Source organism: Ochotona princeps, chromosome 2, assembly GCF_030435755.1.
Source record: "Ochotona princeps isolate mOchPri1 chromosome 2, mOchPri1.hap1, whole genome shotgun sequence".
NCBI lineage: Eukaryota > Metazoa > Chordata > Mammalia > Lagomorpha > Ochotonidae > Ochotona > Ochotona princeps.
Window position 1 is genome coordinate 50,686,363 of NC_080833.1, and position 26,141 is coordinate 50,712,503.

At 42.2% G+C, this 26,141-nt stretch overlaps 1 protein-coding gene across 4 annotated transcripts in view; it reads left to right on the forward strand.

Annotated features, from left to right (window-relative positions):
• PATJ (PATJ crumbs cell polarity complex component) overlaps positions 1 to 26,141 on the forward strand; it is a 369,444-nt gene that overhangs the window by 111,564 nt on the left and 231,739 nt on the right. For all 4 annotated transcript variants that reach the window (XM_058657334.1, XM_058657354.1, XM_058657340.1 and 1 more), the window contains exons 20-22: positions 2,157 to 2,561; positions 5,140 to 5,263; positions 14,402 to 14,573. In XM_058657334.1, coding sequence (XP_058513317.1) covers positions 2,157 to 2,561; positions 5,140 to 5,263; positions 14,402 to 14,573 — 701 coding nt within the window. The remainder of the gene's footprint in view (positions 1 to 2,156; positions 2,562 to 5,139; positions 5,264 to 14,401; positions 14,574 to 26,141) is intronic.

Consider the following 26,141-nt stretch of genomic DNA (forward strand, 5'->3'; position numbering starts at 1 on the left):
TGCTGCTCCAACTGGTGAGCCTGAGAACCAGGACTGGGGCAGGGATGGCTAAATAGAGTGTGGCAATTGCCAGCACATGTGAGGCTGGATAGTGGGGTTAATTGGGTTGAACTAGGCTGCAAAGCACATTGATATGTATGAGAATTGATTGGGATGTGAGACAGACTGGACCAGTGTACTATGCATACTGGGAAGCATGGGAACCAGAGCAAGAGGTGGGCCTAGTGGGGATTTTTGTGGGTCACTCCTACTAGACTACAATCCCACTGGTTTGTGTGGGAGCCAAGTGTGTGGTGGGCAGAATCAGGCTGGACTGCACACCCATTAGTTTGCGTAGAAGACAGGGCTGGAGACAACTGACCCAGTAATTGCAACTGACAGTGTGCATGTAGGCTGATTTGGGCAACTGACTGTGCCGGACCGTGTATTGGCAAATACACACAACTGAACTGCTGGGCTCAAAACTCCAACCATGCAGGAAATTTAAGGTTCCATGGTCTGGCCGTGGAATGCATGTGTCAGAGCTGGGCCTCCTCAGTGGTTTAGACGGAGCAGTGGACAGCATATCCAGATGCAAATGGAGGATTTGGCAGTACACTGGAGCCTGCAGAGGACACCTGGTACCATAAGAGAGGAAGAAAGACAGAACAAATTGATCAAGAGTTGATAGTGAATACCTGGGCAAACGGAGACTCTAAGGTGGATTGTGTCAGCCAGTGGAGTTTGGAAAGATTTCATCGCGATTGGAGTGGCGAGATTGGCAGCAATACAGAACTGTTGAACTGTCAAAACCACTTGAGTAGGACCCTTGTAGCATGCCTCACATCGGGACCTACGGATGGTTGGAGGGCTGAGTGTGGCTTCTCCTCTTATCTCTACCGTCCCCCCAAATACAGGAAGGAAGAAAGAGAATGTCAAAATAGTGCTCACACCTACTTTTCTCTAGCCCTTGACTGTTTGCACCCTAATCAAATATGTAAAAAGTATCAAAAAGAAAATTTGTACAAAAAAAAGATGATGTATGTGAAGAATTTTCTTCTGTTTTCTTAAAGGTATTTTTTTGTTTCCTTGTTGTAATTTTGAAGGCAGAATGACACAGGCAGGAGGAAAGACAGAAATAGATTCTACCATTTGGTGGCTTACTCCCCAGAGGGCACCCTGGCCAGACATGGGCCAAGCCAAAGCCTGGATCCCAGAACTTCTTTCCAGTCTCACACATGGGTGCGAAAGCTTAGAAAATCCATGTGAGGGCTCGGCAGTGTGGCCTAGTGGCTAAGGTCCTCGCCTTGATCCCATATGGCCACTGGTTCTAATCCCGGCAGCTCCACTTCCTCTCTATCTCTCCTCCTCTCAGTATATCTGACTTTGTAATAAAAATAAAATAAATCTTTAAAAAAAAATCCATGTGATATTTTGGGCACCAACCAGGAACAAGCTTCTGTATTGTACTGTTAGATTCAGTGATGTATTGGTTATTTTGATTGTGAATAAACTTTAAAAGTATAATGTTTTCATTCTTTTTTCACGTAGTCATACTTGAAGGAAAGCATTTTTTTTTTTTGAGTTTTCACACAGTTTCTTTTGATCATTCAGGCTTTACAATTCTGAGCTTTCAAGTATTTTGTTTCTTAAGTAATAGTATGGAGTGTTTATGTTGCAACTTTCTTTTTTTGTTTTTACTTTTTATTATTATTTTATGATACAGTTCCACTGAGTTCTCTTATATTATTACAATAGTATAGTTCTTCATAGACAGTAGTATGTCCATCATTGCAGGCATGGACAATGGCAGAGAGTCCAGCATCCTCTTGTCAGGATATAGTTAGCAGTTTCATTGAGAGTCCATCTTCTGTTTCTTATGAGTATTTTCAGGTGGTTAATGTGTAATTAGAATAACACTTCACCTTTCAAGGCTAGATTTCTGTCTCTTGTTTTATTGTTTTATTGTTTGTTCCTGTTACAGCTGATGGTGTAAGGAAATGAGCTTATGTTTTTCTTGTGTGTAGTGGAGACATGCAGCTCATGTTCACTCTAGCTGTCATTGACATACAAGAAAATGCATCATTGTTATATCAGTGTTTTGATTTCCCAGTGAGTATATGTAGTACAACCTTAAGGCAAATAGTTAACTTGGTTTTTTCAATTTTCATTTGTAGGAATTTAGAGATGAGCCATATTATAAAGAAGAATTCGTGGATGAACCATTTATAGATTTGGGAAACACTTTCCAGTCCCAACCAAAAGAGACAGAGCACAGCGAAGAGGCCTGGGAAATGCACGAATTTCTGACTCCTCAGTTGCAGGATGTTGGTGAGGAAAGAGAAATGCTTGTAGATGAAGAATATGAGCTGTATCAAGATCGCCTTCAGTCCATGGAGTTGTATTCCTCATCACGTCTTGAAGAAGCGAATCCTGTGCCCTCTGTGAATGAGCTCCACTTTGATACACACTTTGGTACACAGTGGCACTGCAGTGAACTGCCTGAGTCTCAAAAAGCAGGATTGGCCAGGAATATGTATTCCCAGGAGACACAGCCATATGACTGTGACACTGAAAACATGGTAAGGGGTTGAAACAGCTTGTCCATGTCTTCCCACTCTGTTCTCCCTGTCCATTCTTGTTTCTGACTTTTTGGCAACTTGGCAGTAAGGCATTCTGTTTTGATAGGGTCTTCTTGCCGGTAAATCTTATTTTTTATAAAAGTTTGTTTATCAGTCACCAATTATTACTTTTTCATTAGGAATATTTTTTAGTGTTTTATTTTTACTTATTTCCCAACTCGTTATAACTATCAGGCAAATGGAATACATTTGCTTTTTAAAAATGGTTTATTTATTTGTTTGAAAGTCAGAGTTACACAATGAGAGGAATTTACCCAGCTATAAGGAGATCTGAAATATAAACCCTTCTAATATATAAACTTAAGAATATAGATGAAACCATGAAACATAGATTCATAATAATTATTTTATAAGTTTAGTCAGATAATCATCTGGTAAAACTTACACATGTGAATTCTCACTTTTAGTGATCTGTTGAAATTCTTTCATTATATTTAATGTCACTGTCTATATTATCACAGAAGTCATTTTTCGATTATTTAACACAGCTTTCTGAATTTGTCATCTTCATTTCTGTTTAGATTGTTTGAAATAATGCAGCTTTTGAATTCCTACTATCACTCAAAATTTTATCCTTATCATAAGTACTTATTTGAGTAACACATTTTTAAACTACCTGTTTTAAAATTTTTTTGAATTTTTCTTTTTAATATTATTTACGTAGTTGAGAGGGTTGCACACCCATATGGGACTCTGATCAGGGTAGGCGGGTTGATGTGTGGAGGAAGGTGAGTGGGACAAATGTTTCATTTTTTTTCTCCTGTGTCCGCTGGGTGGGAAGGGTTGTTCCCTGTTGGCAAACTCCATCAGCACGTGAGCATAGGGTATGGTCCTGATGATGCCTTAATGAAATGAAAATCTTCAAATGCAGCTGGAATTAGTTACTTTATAAAATGGATGGCATAAAGAATAAACTGAAACTATATCCAAATGAATATGACAAAGTTTATAAGATACAATAAGTTTTTTTTTTTAAAGATTTATTTATTTTTATTACAAAGTCAGATATACAGAGAGGAGAAACAGAGAAGATGATCTTCTGTCCGATGATTCACTCCCCAAGTGAGCCGCAACGGGCCAGTACGTGCCGATCCGATGCCGGGAACCAGGAACCTCTTCCGGGTCTCCCACGCGGGTGCAGGGTCCCAAAGCTTTGGGCCGTCCTCTACTGCTTTCCCAGGCCACAAGCAGGGAGCTGGATGGGAAATGGAGCTGCCGGGATTAGAACCGGTGCCCATATGGGATCCCGGGGCTTTCAAGATGAGGACTTTAGCCACTAGGCCACGCCGCCGGGCCCAAGATATGATAAGTTTTGTAAGGTATTCTCTTGGTCTCAACTTCTCCCCTTGAAGAAAAGGATGCTGGCTTTTCTTCTGACCTAGGGAGAGCATTATTCTTGCGAAAATTTTATCTTTGCTTTTAAGAAACTACAGGAAAATTGAAGTGTTCTTTTTGTACCTACTGTGTCTCAAGTATCTCTTAGCAGCCAGTATGACAGTAGAGAATATTTTAACCCCATCAGGAATTAGCATTTCAGCAAAGGAATCCTGAGAGAACACATACATTTTAGCATCCCGGCAATCTGTAGCTTTGGAGAACCATGAAAAGCAAGCCCATGGAATGAGGATAATAGGAAAGTGAGCTAAGTTAACTCCAGTGCTTGCCGTAGCTTTTAGATTGGGGTTACGGGCCCAGCGGCACCTTGGCGTAGCAGCTAAAGTCCTCACATTGAATGCGTCAGGATCCCGTATGGGCACCGGTTCTAATCCCGGTGCCCTGCTTCCCATCTAGCTCCCTGCTTGTGGCCTGGGGAAGCAGTCGAGGACAGCCCAAAGTCTTGGGACCCTGCACTTGCATGGGAGACCCAAAAGAGGCTCAAGGCTCCTGGGTTTGGATCAGCGCAGCACCAGCCGTTGTAGTCACTTGGGGAGTGAATCATCAGAGAGATCTTTCTCTCTATCTCTCCTCCTCTGTATGTCTGACTTTGCAATAAAGATAAGTAAGCTTAAAATAAAATAAAATAAAATAAATTGGGGTTACCAGGTATTGATCAAGCAGATAGGAGTGCTGGAGAAAAAGGCACAGCAAAAATTAAACTCATAAAAACTCACTGTGTCTCTAGGCTCAGCAGTGAAGCTCTTTAAAATTGTGGATGTTGAAGCAATGTGACCCCTGAGGTGGGCTTTATATTGACCCGCTTGGTTTCTGGGTCTTTTATTCTTCTATCTTGATGAATGTTTATTTGTATTTCCCTTTAAGATTAGTACAGCAGTTTTGTTGTTTTGTTTTGTTTTGTTTTGTTTTGTTTTAAGTCTAGCATTTGGAGAACAGGTTTTGCTAGGTGGAACCTCGCACTTAGAACTTGCAGCCTTTGTTACTGCCTGCCGCAGGATAAACTGTCACCCAGGATTGCCTGTTTGCAGCCCGGCCTGCACTGTTGTTATTTATTTTGAACAACATTCCAATGGTCCAAAGTTTTCCATAAATCACTTATACATTTCCATTTTTCTTCCTCAAGATGAAAGAAAATTTTGGCCTTGATTCCCCAACATCTTCATCACCAACTAAAGGAAACGATCAAGAAGGTAGATTTGATGACATAGAAGATCTCAACTCCTTGGCAAAAAGCAGTCTGAATTTAGGTTGGTAGTTTCTGTTTTCTTTAATAAGCATATATTACATTGCTTTCAGTTTTTGAGCTTTGTTATTGTATACAAGGATTTTCACTGTTGCATTCTCACTCGTGATTATGTTTTGAATGTAAATCTACATTTTAATTAATCCCAAGTCAAAATACCTGAAAAAATAAACCTTATATTTCTTTCTTTTTCTCTACTCATTTATTCATTAATTACATTGTATTACATGACACAATTCCATAGGTACTGGGATTCTCCCCCCTTCACCCCAAACCCTTCCCCCATGGTGGATTACTTCACCTTGATGCATAACCACAGCTCAAGTTCTGTTGGGATTCCCTCATTACAAGCACACACCATACATAGAGTCTAGCATCCCACTGTCCAGTCAAGTTCAACGGCCTCTTAGGGATGCCCTCTCAGGTTTGAAGGCAGAGCCAGCAGAGCATTACCGCAATCAATTAGAATCTCCAACATATCATCAGCAACAATCCAGGTACGATGAGACTGGTGCAGAGTCCACTGATTGACATAGTCCATCTTAGAGTTTCCCCTTGTCCAGTATTTCGCTGCCAACATATAGCTGAGGTGGTTGATTGATCTACTCCATCTTCCATCTTTTCTTAGTTAATGTTTTGATTCCTCCATTTTGTTCAGGGGAATCTCCAAAGAAACTTTGAGGTGTTCCCAGTCCAGGCTCTTACATGTACTAGTAAGCACAGTGCCCGCCACAGTCCATCACTCCGATCAGCTGGTGGTTATAACCCCTTGGTTGGTTCTATTCTGAGCCCCAACCTCCATTGGAACCAATGAGTATTGCAGCTCTTCCCGGCTCTGCCCATCACACACTCGTCCCTCACCTAAGCCAGTGGGAGGTGTCCCGGTTGGGTGCTGCATTCGCTACTGTCACAGGCCATTTCGCCTTGGCATTTTGTGTTTTGTACTGTTTTTATTGCAACTGAACCTGGCCAGGCCCCCAAACAGTTCCAGCGCTCAAACTTGCCAGTGGATGACGTGAACTGACTCAGCCTGGTCTGCCCCCAACCCGAGCCAAATGTATGCCAGTGGGTCACATTCCAAAGCCTCTTCTGGGTTGTTTACCTCCACACTTCCTGCGTTTATTTGTAGGGTCAGTGTCCCATCAGAGGAACTGTTCAGATTCCTCCATTAGACCCCTTCCTGGTGTCAGGCTTCACGCATACCAGCAGGCCCTTTGGCCAGCACCGCTCTTCAACCCATTCTGGTTCCTGCTGTTGGAAGGTTCAGCCCAACCACGGCTCGTCCATACCCACATATAGCTCATATATGGCTCAATTGGGCTTGAAACCTAGCCGAGCCCGTCCCGCATCTACCCTGGTCCTCCGGAGCACCAAACTGTGCTGCGGTCTAACCTGGCATGGTGCGTCAAGTCCGAATCCATATTTGTGCCAAGGGACTACAACTGTGACCCAACCAGAACTCAGCCCCCTTCCAATACCTGCGCCCCTTAGTGGTAAGCTCCACCCAGCCAAGGCCTCCCCCAAGCTCCCCAACCAGGCCTGTTGCCAGCCATTGTTCAGTATGCCAGAGGTTGCTTTGATTCAGCCCAGCGTGCCCGATAGACTGTCATGCCTCCTGCATAGACTCCTCCGGCCCTTCTAAACCATCCAGTGGGGTCAGAGTTTCCACGGGGATTGATCCACACATGCCTGACACATTCTAGCCCCGAGTATGTAAACCTTATATTTCAACCTAGAATTTTTAGATTCTCTTTTTTGATAGCACTACATTTTCTTTTCCTCATTTTGCCTTTTTATTAGCATTGTGTTTGAAACTAACACTAATACCTTACACTGAAATGTCCTTGTTAATATATATTAAAGTCTGATACTATTAATGATATTGGCAGCTCATTGAGTGGTCATGTTAAATATTAATAAAAGAGGCATATTTTAAACATTTATGAAGCATTTTATAATCATATATTAGTCAGTTTTAGTGCACTAATAACTTAGTTTCCATTAAAAGATTCTAAAAATATAGCACCTTTCCTCGGGTCTCCTTAATGTTGATTCATGGACACTTTGGAAAACCTGAATTTAAAAAAATAATTTTTCTTTATCTAACACTGAGACATCAATGTCATTGTGACATTAATATCCCTGTGTGAGAATGCTAAGTTCTTTCTTAAAGCACTGGGATTTATAGAGCCATTGTTGAGATTTATGCTGCCATTGACCTGTTATGACTCTACTTGGGAGGAAGTCTTTCTTGGAGGCATTTCCCCTGTTGTCTGCTAACATGCTGGAGGGGGGAGAGCTATACAGGATGATGGAACAGTTTCCTGCTAAAACGAGGTAACTCAACCTGCTGTCCCACAGCACTGGCGCTGAAACCTGCTCCTCCTTTTTTTTTCTCTTAAGATTTGTTTATTTACATGCAGGTCAAAGTTAGAGTGAGTGAGAGAGACAGAGACAGACAGATAGAGAGCTTTTTTTCATCTATTGGTTCACTTCCCGAATGTTTGCAATGGCCGGAGCTAGGCCAGTTCAAAACCCAGAGGTAGGAGCTTCTTCACCACTAGTCTGCAGTGTTGGTAGCAGGGCTCTAACCATTTGAACCATCTTCTGCTACTTTTCCAGGGATTTTATTAGCACCACGCTCTAACCAACTGAGCTAACCATCCAGGGATTTTAGTAGGGAGCTTTATCTAAAGTGGTACAGCTAGAACTTGAATTGATGTCTGTATGAGATGTTGGCCCCAAAGGTTGTAGTGCTAAGCAAAGCACTGGCCCCATGATCCCTTCTTCCTAACTACAGGGAGGGAAACAGCGGCAAAGCTAGAAAGTAGGAGTGATGCTTTGACTGTCTTGCATGATGAACTCTAGTTGATGGCCATGAAGCGTATATGAGAATGAAGGAATGACAACTAGGTTTTGCTTTAATGTCCCCTGAACATGCCATTTATTTTCACTCCATCACTGCAGCATTGCCAGCTATGCAGGCCTTGATTCCAGAATTTCCAGATAAGATAAAAATAGTAGTGGTAATAAGTTTATTTATTTAGTTACATATTAAAAAGATATGGATTTAAGAAAGGAACTGGTGCACATCCCTTCTTATAAACCAATAAGGAAAAATGAGGTGAGAGTATGTGGTGGATTACTGTGATGTACATTCTGGATGGATGCCAGATGACCACAGGTCTCTAATCATGTGCACTGTTTGCCTGACTCAGTTGTTCCAATAAAAAGGAAAATGCCACAGATGTGATATTGAACATATTTGCACATCAGTAAATTGAAGGATTTTCCAGTATGTGAGATGGCAGAGCTGAGGCCCAAAGTGACCTTGGGAATTCAGAATAAAGGCCTGCATCAAGTAAAATAAAATAGTGTTGCTGTTTTGAAGAATGCTATGAAGCATGCTGTTTGGTCCCAAAAAGTTAACTGTCCAGTTAAAAGGTAGGAGACATATTGTGATTTGATTTTCTGTCATCGCAAAATTTTCTAGTATGATGAAAGTAACAAGGCACTGAAGACCATAGGTTTCAGAGATTTATTTTTTGAGACCCTTCTACTTGTGAATTCCCTTCTGCCTGGCATATTACTGAGCAACAGTGCTTTTTCGGATTGCAAATCAAAATATTGGTGAAATTCCATCGTTTTCCAGTCAAGCTGTTCCCTGTACCTAGAATGCTCTCCTTACAGATTTGCATGGGTCTCATTTCCTGCCACCATGTAAATCCCCGATCATCCCAGCTAAAATAAGTTTCCTGAAGTCCCCATATGTTGCTTTCTTTTTCTCCCCCTAGAAGTTAGCATGTTCTGAACTTGTGCCATGTGTTCATTCCCTGACTCTCCCCACTAGAATTAGCTCCCATCAGTTTTGTACACTTAGCTGTTGCTAAGTAAGACTGAGAATAGATCCTGGCAAGTAGTAGGTACTTCATAAACATTTGTTGGGTGAATTTGTGAAAGCATGAATGAAGAATATCCACATTAATGTTGAATCCACTCACAGGCATTGAATCCACTCGCAGGCATTTTGCTTCTTCCCCTATTAGCCACAGAAAAGATAGTTAGGTTTTATGTCTTCTTAACGTTTGTTTGATGGGAAGCATAGATGCTACAATAGACCTTTTTTATCTCTTAAATTTTCTAGCTTGGTTCTAGCTTAAGTTTTTTAAATCTACAAATAGCATACAACCAAAAACTTAACACCCGCAATCTTGCTCGATTTATACTTTTTTTTCTAAGTATTTATCTAGAAGCTTCATTAGTCTCTAATTTTACATTAGTATTGTAACATGTGTGAGAATTCAGTCACAGATTAACTACCTAATTTGTGGTATTTCCAAAAGCAGTTTTCAAATTAATACGCTGCAGGGAATAACTGTGTTTACATATGGTTCATGGACGCTGTGAGGCTACCCCATACAACCCCAGGGTGAAACTCCTGAGCTGATGCGTCAAGTCCTTGGTACTCAAGCTGCCCCCAAATGGACCATCTTGTGTTTCTCTCTTGTCTGTCTTGTACTTCAATATGCACTGTGCATATTTAGCTTTTTCAACTGTGCTGCTTTTCTGCCAGTAATTATTCTATTTCCTAGAAGCAAACAGAACAGAAAATTAGGTTTCAATAAAATTCAGAATGTTTTATAGAAATATTTTAGACTCCATTTGCATTGATGGAATACATAGAGTTATTTTAGGTCCCAATTAATATTGTTTAAATAAATGGCTTCCCAAAATTATTGAAGGTGTTTAATAAGTCTTACCTTAACTATATAATGCAAATAACTGATACCTCATAATAATTTCATGACCTACACATATTTTGTTTTGCTTTCTACTTAGGAAAACAGTAAATTTGATTTTTTCATCTGAAGGCTTGTTTTTTTTATTTTAATAGACAAGTAGATACATACTTACTCATTCACAGATTTATGCAGAAAGGCTGATATTTTGTAAGTTTACTTATTTTTTACTTATTTGAAAGGTAGATTGATTGGTTGGTTGATTGATTGATTCTGTCCGCTGGTACACTCCCCAAATGCCCATAACAGCCAGTTCTAGGCCAGACTAAATCCAGGAACCAGGAATTCCTTCAGGGTTTCCCATGTGAGCGACAAGAACCCAAGTTTCCAGGTCAGGATATGTATTAACAGGAAGTTGGCTCAGCAACAGAGGCAGGACAGAATCTCAGGCAATCTGCTATGGGATATGAATGTGTCTGAATGTCAGTGTAGCTGTAACAGTTGCCTCTGCAGTGCTTTCTGTATGGGAGTTCTACTGTCATAGGAGCAGTGAACAAAATAAAATCTGCTGTCATGGAGCCCGCATTCCCCTGTGGGATAGCGCAACATTACCAAAGTAGCATGTAGTATGGTAGGAGTCAAGAGTCAAGATAAATATTGCAGATAGACAGAAAATGTTCAGGAAGGGTGCTCTTTCTCAGTGGATGAGATGGCTGGGCCATTGTCTAGTAGGACAATACTTGACAGAGAGTTAACTAAAACAAGCAAGTCAACTAGGAAAACATTTGGTATAAGGCTGACAACAGTAAGTTCATATTCATGACAATATAAGAAAAAGCAGTACGCCCGGCACCATGGCCTAGAGGCTAAAGTCCTCACCATGAATGTGCTGTAATCCTACATGGGCACTGGTTCTAATCCCGGCAGCTCCACTTCCCCTCCAGCTCCCTGCCTGTGGCCTGGGAAAGCAGTCGAGGACGGCCCAAAGCCTTGGGACCCTGCACCCACGTGGGAGACCCAGAGGAGCTCCTGGTTTCAGATCAGCTCATCACCGGCCGTTGTGGTCACTTGGGGAGCGAATCATCAGACGGAAGAACTTTCTCTCTTTCTCTCTTCCTCTGTATATCTCACTTTGCAATAAAAATAAAGTAAAATCTTAACAAAAAAGAAAAAGCAGTAAGTGTGTTTGTGGAAGATAAAAATGAGACTGCAGATACAAAGGAGAGATAAAAATGGTCTGTAGAGATGAACAATATTTGGTTTTTATTTTTCCAATTTTTTTTTTCATCCATAAAGGATTACCTATATACCTTTGCAGCTGGCTTCTTCTGCCTCTGTTCCTCATACCCAGATCTTGTTTCAACAATAGAATTGCTATAATACAGCCCAGCTTCCTAATTATACGTGTGTGTGGAGGTGTATATAGATAATGTACCTGGATGTACTTGTATATACACATGTATCTGTTAGAATTAATGTACAGCATCTACGAGGAGTCTTCAAAAAGTTCATGAAAAATATTTATTATAAAAAATGCATGGATTTCAAATTTTTTGGTACCAAAATAAATTTACACTTACTAGCTATATCTGCACAGAGTATAGTTTAACATACTAAGAATTATAATGTATCAGTTGTAGCAACATGGGTTCTGCTAAGAATAAAGTAAGAACAAATACCAAATTGATTGTGAAATATTAGTGAAGAGTGGTGAAATCACTGATTTATTAAATTTTAGTAGGTTAAAAAAAATGTAGTAGGTAATGTCCCCAAAGAAGTCAGTTTATAAGTATACAACTCGCTGTAAGACAGGATGAGAGAATGTTTTTGAGGAAGCCATTGGTGGTAGACCATCTACATCAATTTGTGAGTAATGTTTTTAAATTGCTAAAGATGACCATAATTATCAGCAGATGCAACAGTTAATACCAAGGATGCTTCAGTTGGTTCAATGTATACAACTCTGAAAAGCTGAAGTGAGGCGAGCTTTCTACTTGTTGTCCCAAGATAAGCTGCAGGCAATAACAGAGATCTCAATGTAAATTGAAATTAATTCCATTTTTGGGCCCGGTGCCGTGGCCTAGCAGCTAGCATCCTTGCCTTGAACACACCGGGATCCCATATGGGCACCGGTTCAATCACGGCTGCTCCATTTCCCATCTAGCTCCCTGCTTGTGGCCTGGGAGAGCAGTTGAGGACGGCCCAAAGCCTTGGGACCCTGCACCCGCGTGGGAGCACTGGAAGAGCTCTTGGCTTCAGATCGGTGCAGCACCGGCCATTGCGGCCACTTGTGGAGTGACCCAAAAGATGGAAAATCTTCCTCTCTGTCTCTCTTCCTCTCTGTATGTCTGACTTTGCAATAAAAATAAAAATATCTTTAAAGAAATTAATTCCGTTTTTTAAATTTATTCATTAATTACATTGTATTATGTGACACAGTTTTATAGGTACTGGGATTCTCCCCACCCCTCCCCAAACCTCCCCCGATGGTGGATTCCTCCACCATGTTGCATAACCACAGTTCAAGTTCAGTTGAGATTCCCTCATTGCAAGCATATACCAAACATAGAGTCCAGCATCTTATTATCCAGTCAGGTTCAACGGCTTCTTAGGTATACCCTTTATGGTCTGAAGACAGAGCCAGCAGAGTATCATCCCAGTCAATTAAAAGCTCCAACATACCATCAGCTAAAATTCACATCATTATGGAATTAATTGACATAAGAATGAGTAACCAATATGTTAAAAATAAATGCGAGTTCTTAACCACATTCTGTGACCACCTCATTGACATTTCAATTTTAGTTTATACACAACATATAGCATAACATACATAACATGTTATACATAACATCATATCATCTTAAATTAAGGCAGACATGTGGTATCTAACCTTTTGGGATTGGCTCATTTCCCTTAGTACTATGGTTCCGTTTTTTCATGAACTTTTTAAAAACAGATTTTATTTTTTATAATCATTACATGGATGATCAAGGTGGGACAAATGGAGGTTTAAGGAAAATTGGGTGAATTCATTGTGTCCAAATTTGCTATTTCTTCCTGTTCCTGGAGTAAGGGGAGAAACAAAGGGGGAAACCACTCACAACTTTCCACACATCCCAGCACCTAGGGAAGAGGGATCACCACCTCATATCAACCCAGAGTCTCAGTGTGTACATATTCCGAGGGTTCTGTCCAAGTGGCTTGGATAGTTCTGAAATGCTGTCGATCTCACCGTTCCGAGGATGATGCCACCCTCCCAATGGCCATTGGCTCCATTCACCAAGATTCTTTGCTGTCATCGTTTGTTTGGGGTAGTTGTCCAGTTAGCTCTGTTCTTCTGCTATAGCACCAAATGTGCTACCATATTCTTCTTTTACAACAGGAACTGTGTCCAGCTAATTCACATTTTTTCATTAAATAAGGCATGTTCTTGTAGGCTAGTCCTAGGTCCCAGGCCAGGTTTCCCAAACATCATTGGATCCCCCACGCGTGGGGCTCATGAACCAAACGCCAACCTAGTAGTTGGGCCCCAGTACCCAGGCCATGACATCCAAACCCCTCCAGATCTTCCCCTCCCGGGACTAATAAATTTATGAACTTTTTAAACTCTGTTCATATATTAGTACACGATCTGTTGTGATGAGATTAAAGGAGTTTTCCTCTGCTTAGTTTTGGAGCACAAATGTAAAGATAAAAGGGTAGCTTCTGTTTTTGCTGGTGTTTATTGTTAATACAGGAGTTCTATAAAATACTACCTATGAACCACCGTTAAAAATTTCAAAGTGTCAGGCCATAGCAGCTAAAGTCCTCACCTTGTATGCGCCAGCATCCCATATGGGCACAGGTTCTAATCCTGGCAGCCCCGCTTCCCATCCAGCTCCCTGCTTGTGGCTTGGAAAAGCATCGAGGATGGTCCAAAGCCTTGGGACCCTGCACCTGCGTGCCAGACCCACAAGAGGCTCCTTGCTTCGGATCAGCACAGTTCGAACCGATGTGGCCTCTTGGGGAGTGAATCTCTCCTCCTGTTTATCTGACTTTCCAGTAAAAATAAATAAATCTTAAAAATAAAGGGAAAGAAATTTCAAGGTGTCACACCTCTCAGTGACATATACATACAAAGCTTATTATATGAATTTTGCTGAGTATGAATACATTGCAAATTTTTAAGTGTATTCTGAATCTTTGTATCTCTTATTGGGTTAAAATTGGCAAGCATTTGCCCTGAGTTCTTCCCTTTGTATCATACATTTGATTATCTACTTTCTGTGTCATAGTTTTGTGTAAGATTTAAATGAGGTAATAAAGAATATTGAAACTTTTTGAAAAGCCTTTTCAGAGCTGTATATTTTTAGGATGGATAAGTGTGTCTTGTGTCACTATCGTTTGCATTTATTCTTCAGAGATGGTGCTTCCAGATGATGTGCAGGATCCTGGCATGCTCGCTGACCTTCCTGCTGCGGCTCAGAGAAGGGAAGAAGATGTGCCTTTATACCAGCTCCCCAGGACTCGAATCATGTCAAAGGCCTCTGCACACACAGCAATGTTGTCTTCTAGATATGCCACTGATGCCTGGTATGGTATCAGTTTTCTTTGTTTTTACATTATGAAATGATTTCATTTGTTGCTAGTAAAAGAAAATGCAAGGCTTTCGTGGAATACTGGGAAAATATATAAAAATATTATGAATAAATTTTACTATGTTAGGTAATTACTAAGAGAATTTCACATACTTACAATTGTATCATATGTATATGATATTGATATTCTTGGCAGTTATGTGCAAAGTGGATTACACAGAGAATTTGCTTAGTAAATGTGAGATTAACTCCAAGTTTAACAATGAAGCAAAAGCGCTAGAGAAATTAAGGAAGGGGCTGAATTTAACTGGCAAGACAATCTGTGGGAATTGGCGCTTGATAGCATATTAGAAGATGACTCATGTTTCTTTATTTTATTATTTTTTTAATTTTATTTTGTTGTATTGTTGTTGACAATCTTTACATAGTTAATTGCATTTTTAAAAAAAAGGTTCAGGGGGTATAGGAAAGTGGGTAATACTATTATGTTCATATCGTTTCCATCATGTATCTGAGGTAAAGGGGGATATTGAGGGAGAAGCCCGACCCGGTCTCCCTCCCACCCCAAGTCCCGGATGTGGGGCATGCTCTGAGATATTTTCTCAAGTGGTTTTAATAGTTCTCCAGTTATGAATCGCTGCCAGTTTCGCTCGATGACGTCGTCCACTGATTGATATGGTCCATCATAAAGTCTCCGTTTGCCCCATATTTCGCTGCCAACATATAGCTGAGATGAATGATTGACCTGTTCTGTCTTCTGTCTTTTCTTGGTTAGAGTTCTGAGTCCAGCAGTTTGATTGGGGAGATCTCCAAAGAAACCTTGAGGTATTCCCAGACCAGATTCTTGTATGTTCTAGCAAGCAGGGGGCCCGGCACAGTCCATCACCCCGATCAGCTGGTGGTTGCAGTTGCTGGGTTGGTTCTGTTTTCAGTCCTGAGTTGCACTGGAACCAGTGGGTGTTGCAGTCCAGTCTGGTTCTGCCCAGCACATGCTTGGCCCTTACATCAACCAGTGGGAGCTGCAGCCTAGTCGGGGTGACCCACAATAACCCCCATCAAGCCCACCCCCTACCCGGGTTTGCCAATATGTGTAGCAGTAGACCAGTCTGTCCCCCACCCATTTGGCTCTTGTACTTGTCAATAGGTATTTTTTTTTAAAGATTTATTTATTTTATTACAAAGTCAGATATACAGAGAGGAGGAGAGACAGAGAGGAAGATCTTCCATCCGATGTTTCACTCCCCAAGTGAGCCGCAACGGGCCGGTACGAGCCAATCCGATGCTGGGACCAGGAACCTCTTCCGGGTCTCCCACGCGGGTGCAAGGTCCCAATGCATTGGGCTATCCTCGACTGCTTTCCCAGGCCACAGGCAGGGAGGTGGATGGGAAGTGGAGCTGCCGGGATTATAACCGGTGCCCATGTGGGATCCCGGGGTGTTCAAGGCGAGGACTTTAGTGGCTAGGCCACACTGCCGGGCCCACTTGTCAATAGGTATTAAAGCTTAGTTCCATCTAACCAACTCAACCATCCAGCCCTCACGGATGTTGTTTTTTGTTTTTTGTTTTTTGTTTTTTTTTTAAAGATTTTATTGTTATTGGAAAGCCGGATATACAGAGAGGAGGAGAGACAGAGAGGAAGATCTTCCATCCGATATTTCACTCCCCAAGTGAGCTGCAACGGGCCGGTATGCGCCAATCCAAAGGCAGGAACCAGGAACCTCTTCTGGGTCTCCCACGCGGGTACAGGGTCCCAAAGCTTTGGGCCATCCTCAACTGCTTCTCCAGGCCACAAGCAGGGAGCTGGATGGGAAGTGGAGCTGCTGGGATTAGAACCGGCGCCCATATGGGATCCCAGGGCTTTCAAGGCGAGGACTTTAGTGGCTAGGCCACGCCGCCGGGCCCACGTATGTTGTTGAGTGCCTCTCTGTCTAGCCACCCCAGCCCCCGTCCTAGTTTTCATGCCCTCCCTTGGGACTAATGACCGAAGAAGGGGGAACCCACTTTTTCCCTCCCAGGTCTCTCTCAGTCCCGGTTTATGCACTCTTTAGGTGGTTCTGTGATTTGACTTGACAGAATTAGTCCCCAGTGCCAGCTTCTGCCAGCTGATGCTCTGGCTAAACCCAAACATCCCTCACCCACTCTAATTTATGCTTGCACCTGCAGGAATAATCAGCCCAGCCTGGCTTTTCCCTGATCTAGTCCACATGCAGCACATAGGTGTTGCAACCTTGCTTAGTCTGGTCTGTCCTCATCCCAGCCCATGCTCTCCAGTGAGAGTAGCTGTCCAGCGAGGGGACCAGCCCCTTAATCCCTCTGCCAGCTCTGTCCCTCCCTTCCTGGATCTCATGTGTGGTGGTTGGGTGCTGCAGTCAAATCCAGTACAGGCAACCTCACCCTGGCATTCTATACTGTGTACTGGTTTTGTCACAACCAAACCCGGCTCAACCCACACTCTGTTCTGGTGTTCAGATTTGCCAGTGGATGATATGAACTGATTCAGCCTGGCCCGCCGCTGACTTATGCCGAATGTGTGCCAGTGGGAAACTTTCCATGGCCTATTCTGGGCTGTTTCCTATCATGCTTCTTGTGCTTCCCTGCAGGGACTGTGTCCTGCCAGAGGAGTTGCCCAGGCTCCTCCATCAGAACCCCTCCCAATGCCAGATTTTGCACATACCAGGGGGTCCTTGAGCCAACCCTACTCAGTTCACCTCCTGTCCTAGCAGGAACAGAGGCTTTTCTTGGCTGGCTTTCACCCCATTCTGGTTGTTGGATGTTTCAGCCCAGCCATGGCTCGTCCATACCCACATAGAGCTCACACATGGCTCAGTAGGGGATTGAGACCCAGCCTAGTCAGTCCCACATCTACCCTGGTTCTCCATGACACCAGATGGTGTTGGGGTCTGGCCTGGCCTGGTGCATCCAATTCCAGCCCACACTAGTACCTCGGGTGACTGCAACTGTTTCCTAGATAGAACGCAGCCCCCATTCCAGCACACGCGCCCCTTGGTGGGAACCTCAACCCTGTTAGGGTGTCCAACTAGGGGAACTTGTATTTCCACAGGGTTGGGCCCACACAACCCCATAGAGTCTACCCCCAGACCAAGTTCTCTCGCATGCTGGATACAGTCTTGACCCTGCCAAATGTGACCACTCCACCACTCCACCAAACAGTTAGGTAATGGTACCCATCACTGCCAAAGAGGCCCCCATCCATAGTATTGGTGTGGGCTGGTGTGTGACGATCAGTGATGTTCTAGGCAAACAGGCCATTTCTGTATTCCGAATTGGTTTGGTGTATCTGACTAACCGTAATTGTCTCCTGGGTACTTCCCTCCAAAGTACCAGGTCTCATTCCCCACGCATGCCTAAAACTTCCATGACCCTGTCACTGGGAATCACCCCAGATTCACTACTCACCTGCACTAAAATTGGACTTAGTCATGGGTGTCCCCAGGCAGCAAACATATCTTTAAAAACCCCAGAGCAGGCCGCCGGGCGGCCAGCAGGCAAAGCCTGGCATGACATGGTGCACTGGCCTCCCTGGGTGAGGCTGAGGACTCATTTACTGCCTTGCGGCAGTGTCTTTGGCGTGAGCCCCCAGCATTGGGTCTGACCCCGTAGGGGCACCCCCCACAGCTGCCACACTGTGAGGAGTGGCACTTGCTCCCAAACCCAAGGCCCGAACTCCTCCCAAACTCACCTAGCCACAAGATATTAGCAGCTGGGCGGAGCTAGGAATTTTTACCCAGTTCAGAAGTTCCCTCATGGCGCACTTACCCTGAGGAAAGAGCTCTCTGTGTCCTGGGTGAGGCCGAGGACTCGTTCACTGCCTTGTGGCAGTGTCTTTGGTGTGAGCCCCCAGCATTGGGTCCGACCCGGAAGGGGCACCCCCCACAGCTGCCACACTGTGAGGAGCGGCACTTGCCCCCAAACCCAAGGCCCGGACTCACTCATGTTTCTTGACTAGGAAACTAGATGGGTAGTGGGATGTTAATTGTTTAATGCAAGATAATAGGTACATGGATGGATTTCAAGGAAACATGAGTTTGGTTTGGCGCATGTTGAGGATTGAAGTATTCAGAGCATCACAGGGTGACATGGAGTCAGTTTGCTACCTGAGTTTGAGATTGGGGTTGATGTCTTAGGTCTATGTTGACATAGATGAATGGAAACAAAATAATAATGTAAATGAAACTCCATATTAGTCAACCTTTTTTTCTTCTTTTTTCGCTATAACAAATACCTTGGGAGATGCTAACTCTGTGAAGAAAAGGTTTATTTTGGTACATTGTTCTGCAAGTCCATAGTCCAAGGTGATCATGTGGTAAAGGTATTCTTGTTCGTGGAGTACCAAGGTGGTGCAGAGCATTACATGGCAAGAGGAGCACCAGTAGAAGGATCACATGGCTGGGAAGTGGAGAATGTGGCTGGGCCCAACTCAGCTTCTATAACCAGCTATCATCCTAGGGCACATCTCCAGTGGTTTATGGGTGTTTCTCCAGGTACACTGTCCCAACACCATCATTGGGTTCTGTTTACACTCTTAGTGGCCGTCATTTGTGACTGAAGATGAAATACCTGCATGAATTCAGAATTATAGTTTGTTCAAACCATAACAGACTTTAGATTTGACTGGTTATCTATCCAGACGAAGTCTAAATAATTAAAATCACAAACAACCAAGATGGTGGTCCTGATGGTGGCAGTTTTTAAGGCATAAGTGAAGAAAGCAAAGAGAGGAAATGAACAAAGTTAAAAGAAAGTTGATGAACTACAGGTTGACATAGAAAGCAAAGAAAGAGAGTCTGATGTTGTAACACAGGTCATTAAGCTACCCCTTGTAATGTCAATTTTTCCATACTGAGTGCTGATTTAAATCTTGGCTGCCCCAGTTTTTAATTCACCTCTCAGCTAATCCACCTGGGAAAGCAGTGGAAGATGGCCCAAGTGGTTGAGTCCCTGCCACTTTCACTGGAGACCTGGATGGAGTTCTGGGCTCCTAGCTTTAAGCCTGGCCCCGTCTCAGCCATTGTGGCAATTTCAGGAGTAAACCAAAAGTTTAAATTCTTACCCTACCCCACCCACCTCCTCTCCTTCTCCTTTTCTCTATCTTTTGAATACAAAAAATAAATCTTAAAAAAAAAATGGAAGAGATCATTTTAACAAAAAGATCCGCACAGATGTTACAGAGAGCTAAAGGTCCCATGTGAAAGTGGGCATTGTAAGAGCAGAAGAGTGTTTTGAGACGCTTGGTCATTAAAGGAGACAGGTAGAATGGATGTTATGTAGATAATTAAAGGGCACTCTTATGTCATGGTAAGAGATGGGCAGTTCCTGTGCCACTCACTTAAAAATGTGGCCAAGATTTTAGCGGGCCTGAATGGTCTCAGATATAACTACTTACACATACATATATGTATATGGCTATGTGTGTGTGTGTGTGTGTGTGTGAATTTTACTGCTTGGGAAAGATCAACAAAGGGAAATGTGGATGCTGCAGAGGTGATTAAGCAGTGCTGGGAAATGGCACAAGAAGAGTATATTGTACACCTGGAGAGATTAGCCTGTGATAGTCTAATGGAGGTAGGTCCACCAAGACAGGTCCCAGAAGGAAAGCAATATACAAATGTGGGTACTTCTTATCACTTGGGAGCAGGAATGCAAGGGGATTTTTGTCCAGAGACTGTGATTGTTTTCCCTGCCCCTGGCAACTTTGTTTTTTACTAAGTGTGAGGAGGTACTGGTAAAATTGGAAGTCGAGTTGTGGTGGTAGTGATTTACTTTTGCAGTCAGACTAGAAGAGTAGCCTAGTAGTAGGGAGTTTGGGATTATATTGACAGCTTCCTCTTGCCAGCACCCCGGGGAGTGAGAGAATGAGTGCAATCGTAACAGAAAACCCCAGCTTTGAAAGATGTCGGAGAGCATTGAGGGAAGGGTCTTGGGTTTGCGGTTTATGGACACAGGAGATGCCATAGAGTAAAATGCATGGCAAGTCAGGCAGTCTTGGGGTGCGGCACAAAAGGGAAAGCTACACCCAGGGAGGTGTGACCTTCCTGTTGGACTCAGGAAGTGCAAAGGACACAAAGGAGTTGGAGGGCTTAACAGAGCCTGACATGCTTGAGATGGGATGGGATTAGTTGGGTTTAAATTTTTTTTTTTAAATGTAACCTTAATCTAAAAATTGTGTAATGGGCATTGTGCAGCAACTCAGTGGCTAAATCCTTGCATTGCAAGTGCCACAATCCCATAAGGGCACAGGTTTGTGTCCCAGCTGCTCCACTTCCCGTCCAGCTCCCACTATCAGCAAGCTGGATTAGAAGTAGAGCAGCTGGGCCCAGCGGCGTGGCCTAGCGGCTAAGAGTCCTCGCCTTGAAAGCCCCGGGCTCCCATATGGGCGCCGGTTCTAATCCCGGCAGCTCCACTTCCCATCCAGCTCCCTGCTTGTGGCCTGGGAAGGCAGTTGAGGACGGCCCAATGCATTGGGACACTGCACCCACGTGGGAGACCCTAAAGAGGTTCCAGGTTCCTGGCTTTGGATCGGCGCGTACCGGCCCGTTGCGGCTCACTTGGGGAGCAAATCATCGGACGGAAGATCTTCCTCTCTGTCTCTCCTCCTCTGTGTATATCTGGCTGTAATAAAACGAATAAAACTTTAAAAAAAAAAAAAGGTTTAATCTACTGGATGAGTTGAAGTTGCTTATCCAAAATGTAGAATTCTTAACTATAGAATCCTGAAAGAACTAAACACATCACCTTGTCCACTTTCCTTGCTGCTATGTCATACTGAATTCCCTAGAGAGGGAAGCTGCACTTTATTCTCCTAAGTAAGTTGCACGTTGACTTCTTATGCGGGCAGGCACTGAAGGGCTCCAAAGGCACTGCTGTCTTCGGAGATCAGTCTTGTATTTGAAAGTTATGTTTTGGCTTGCTGTCAGAGATCTAGGATGTGCTGAAATCTCAGCAGGTTTCAAAAGACTTCTGTAAATTGCGTATGGGCTTTTAATCTTGTAAGAGTGCCCCATGAAGTTCAGTTTGTGGGTGAGTACTTATTGCCATCCAGAAGGTTTTCTGAGTATTGCATAGAGTCTTTAGTCTTTCAGATAATCATGGTGTTATGGGTAAAATTGATATTTTTAAGTTGATGTTCTGCATTAATTTTTCTGTAAGACCCTGTAAATGCATGAGAGAGAGTGAAAGACAGTGAATATATTCACATCCCAAAAATAAGGATTTAATGGCTGTGCTATTTAATGGATTCTCTGCTTTTGCATTAAGCCAGTTTCTGCTTATTTTTGGATACAAAACTGATATTAAATCAGACATACCTTGAAAGCACAGATGTCTATGCAGTGGAGTGTGGGTACTTAGGGGCTGATACTGTGGAGAGAATCCTGGTTATCTTTTTCCAAGTATTCTTCCTTCTTCCTGAGATGACTTATGTCATCAGAACTCACTCAATTTCAGTCTCTGTTCTTCAGCTGTGCTATTACCTGCTGCCCAAAGACATATGGGTGCCTGTAATAGGGGAATGGGCATTTTCCACACTGAGAAGAAGTCTACAAATGTTGATGGAGTATAGGTTCAGTTCAAATTTTTCCTCTGCTCTTTGTTATTACTTGATAGTATTTCCCTAATGTCCATATTTCTTCACCTATAAAATAGTTTTATGGGTTGAATAAGAATTCATAGAAAAAACTTATGTAAGTACAGAAAGGACTTGCATGTAAGTATATATAAGGGTGTAATTGTGTATAGTAATAAAGCTGGGAACTTAGTGCAATGCCTTGTCCATAGTAACTATTTAATGAAGGCTACAATGATGATGATTGCAATGACAATGATAGGTTCATTGGCCTTGTTATATATCCAAAGCAGTATCTGTTGTTGCTGAATTTATTTCCTTTCAAGAGATAGTGGGGTTTTTTTTGTTTTTTGTTTTTTTTTCAATTTCCCTTCAGGAGATAATGGTTTTTTTAAAATTAGTTAGACTGAGTCAGATCACACTAAGTAAAGCAAGGTGTGAGAGGCTACTGTCTGGGAGGATGATGAACTTGAAAGATTTGTGCCTGAAATGAAAAGATCATATTATAGGGTTAACAGAATACAAATGAGGAAAATTTAGTTTCACATATCAGATGCTTTGTTGGAAATAGTGGAAAGTGAAATAGAAGGAGTGGTGTTATAGTTGGGGAAAGGATGATATAACTTAATATTACATTGTAAGTCTCCAATATACAACCTCGCATTTAGTATCTTCTAAATAAATGAGGGATATCTAAGAGGTTGACCTTTGAAGTGGAATGTCCACATCCTATATCAGGGTATCGGATCCCTGTAATGCAACTGGGAAACAGTGATCAATGAGTCAAGTGCTTGAGTTCCTACCAACTACATGGGAGATCCAGATAGAGTTCCTCTCTTCTGGTTTTAGCCTAACCCAGCTCAGATTTTCACTACTATATTCAGAGTGCACCAGTGGAAGGGAGATATTGTCTCTATTTGTCCCTCTTTCCATTTAGACAGATAGCATAGACACATAAAATACATAGGTAGACAGATGGACAACCCTAAGGAAATGGGTTCCCTTTGAGTTTCATTGATCAAAATCACATGTAGGGGTCAGCAATCTTCTGCCTGTGGCACATTGGCACCCCATATGTGCTCTGGTTGGAGTCCCAGCTACTCTGCTTCCCATCCAGATTGCTGCTTATGGCCAGAAAAAGCAGCAGAGAAAGGCTCTGATCCCTTCCCCCCTCCTGGGAGACCCTGGCTCCTGGTTTCCAATCAGACCAATTCCAGCTTTTGCTCTTTTTCTCTCTCTTCCCCACTGTAAATTTTGCATTTCAAATATATAAGAAATCTGTTTCCAAATTCATATGCAAATTCGGAGCAGTGGTAGGAGCTTGAGGATCAGGGGCATACTGCATATGCATATATAGGCACTTACTTTGTTGTTGCTCTTCCCGGTTATTGTTGTGATGTTGCAGCTGTGGCCCTTATTGCTTATGCAGATGGATGTACAGAATTAGGACAAGAGGTCAATAGCAAAACTTACATGAATGCACTTGAAAATTTAATGAGATCTTAGTCATAAAGAGAGCTCTCCCTGTTCACATCACTTTTAGGCAATGAGTTTACTTCACCCTCATATAGCTTAATGCATAGTCAATGCCATGGACTATTAAGATATTATTAAATAAAATTAAGAAATATTATAAAATATGCATAAACATATCAAGTGGAAAAATTATAAAGGAAATGAATGTTTGCTTGAGAAATAAGTACCACTAGTAGTATTTCATTGAATACTTATGAGTGCTGCATAAGAACATCAGAATGTGAAAGTTTCTGTTCGAGTAACAACTATAAGATGAATAGATAATATTATACATATATGCACATGTATTAAAAGCAGTCATGTGGTAGAACAAAGTGAAGACTGTTCATTTAAATTGTTAGAATTATGGCTACATCATTTAGGGACTGTATTAGGTGCTCATGTATTCATTTTTCATGTTGGAAGTCCAGTCTTACAGAAGATGGTTCTAAAGTGGTATGGTGCTATTGTTCTCTTGGGTCTTAAATACTGGCTTAGTTGCTGTTCTGCTATCCTTTTTTGGGTAACTTTAGTCTTCATTGTTTCTTGAGGATTTGAACATGGATACCACACTGTCATGACCTCTTGCATTGTAGACAAGAAAAGGAGAAGGCAGAGTGCAGAAGGCTGCTGGTAGGTTAGAGTCCCTTGTCCCTCTGTTGAGTGGATTTTCATGGAAATCTCATCCAGAGACTTTGGCTTCCACATCACTCTTCAGTAAGCACATTTCCCATTAGCTAAAACAAAGTCTATGAAGTGTATTTCTTTGAGGGCAGGCAGGGAACCACCTGAAATAAGAGAGGTATTATGTTGGCAAGGAAGAAGGAAAGAAAATACTTGAATAGCCAACAAATGTCTGCCATGTTGTTTTTCCCTGACTGCTGTAATTCTTTTAATCATAAAAATTAAACTGACTAAGGTATGAAAGATCTAATAGTAGGTGAGATGTTAATGCTATCTTTTTCTTTTTAAGATTTATTATTTTGTATTTTATTTGAATTGGAGGGAGGGAAGGATACAGAGATAGGGAAAGATGTCTCTTTCATTTACTGGTTCTCAAAGGCCCTTAGCAGCCAGGGCTGGGACAGGCTGAAACCAGGATCCTGAAACTCCATTAGATTTCCCATGTGGGTGGCAGAGTCATCACCTGCTGCCTCTCAAAATGCATCTCAGCAGGAAGCTGGAACCAAAGCAGAAGATGGGGCACCCATGAAGTGCAGGTGTCCCAAGCAGCAGCTTAACTACCACACCAAATCCCTGCCTTCCCTACCCCTCATTTTCTTAATTGATGTTTGGATCATCTAGACCCTTTTGGCTTCCTCTTTTATGCGTGACCTTAGATTTACATCCTAAATGTCTACAGAATGGCAAGAAGATAGATTTTGGCTTATTTTTATAAGACTTATCTGAGTGTTTGGAAGAATGGATCATTGAAATGTGCTGAAGCAATGATATAGATACCTGTGGAGAAGTAATGAGTGTGTCTCAGGTCCTCTACTTGTATCATAGTTTTTACAAAAATGCATACATGGGTCGGGCATGATGGCTCAGTGTCTCAAATCCCACCTGGCATGAACTGGGATCCCATATGGGCCCAGTTTCTGTCCTTCCCTTCCAGCTCCTTGCTTTTGGCCTGGGAAAGCTGTAGAAGATAGCCCAAAACTTTGGGACCCATGTAGGAGACCCAGAAGAAGCTTATGGCCCCTGGCTCCTGGATTTGGATTGGCTGTTGCAGCCACGTGAGGAGTGAACTGGTGGATGGAAGATCTTTCTCTCGATCTCTCCTTCTCTCTGTAAATCTGCCTTTTCAATTAAAATAAACTTTAGAAAAATGCAAGAGATGGTATCTACATGTTTGAGCAAAATAATCACACATATTTCATTTGATAGTTCATAATCAAATGCCTTTTTCATGGACTAGGTCACACTTAAGCTTAGTCCTGACTCCTTTCCCAGAGAACGTTCAGTAATTTCTGTATCCTTTTAGATCATCACACTTGCAACCAGTCATTGTGTAGTGTGACTTTATCAAGTTCTACAGTTCTACGGGTGAAAATGTGATGGTGATCAATAGGAGAAGGGCAAGGATCGAGTTAGGGAATGTTGTTAAATGACTGTAAACTGAAAAGTACTAACTTCACAAACTCCTCATGGCATATAAATGGTGGGAAGTATTTAAGGTTAGAGTGGCTTAACAATCTAGAAAGAGGGATCATATATTACTGTATATACCAGACTTCTCTGATAGTCAGTATCGATTTTGAAATAATGTATTTTGTAAACTGATAAAGTGTGAAATTAGAGAAAATAGCAATGCATTTTTAGAACAGTGCTACAGTGTCGCTGATAAAATCTTTTATGATTTTGTGATTTTTTTGCAGTGTTTTTAGGAATTTATTGAGTTGAATCTCAAAGCAGTGTATTTTTGTTTTGTATATTTATTGATGTAAATATTTGAAAATTTCA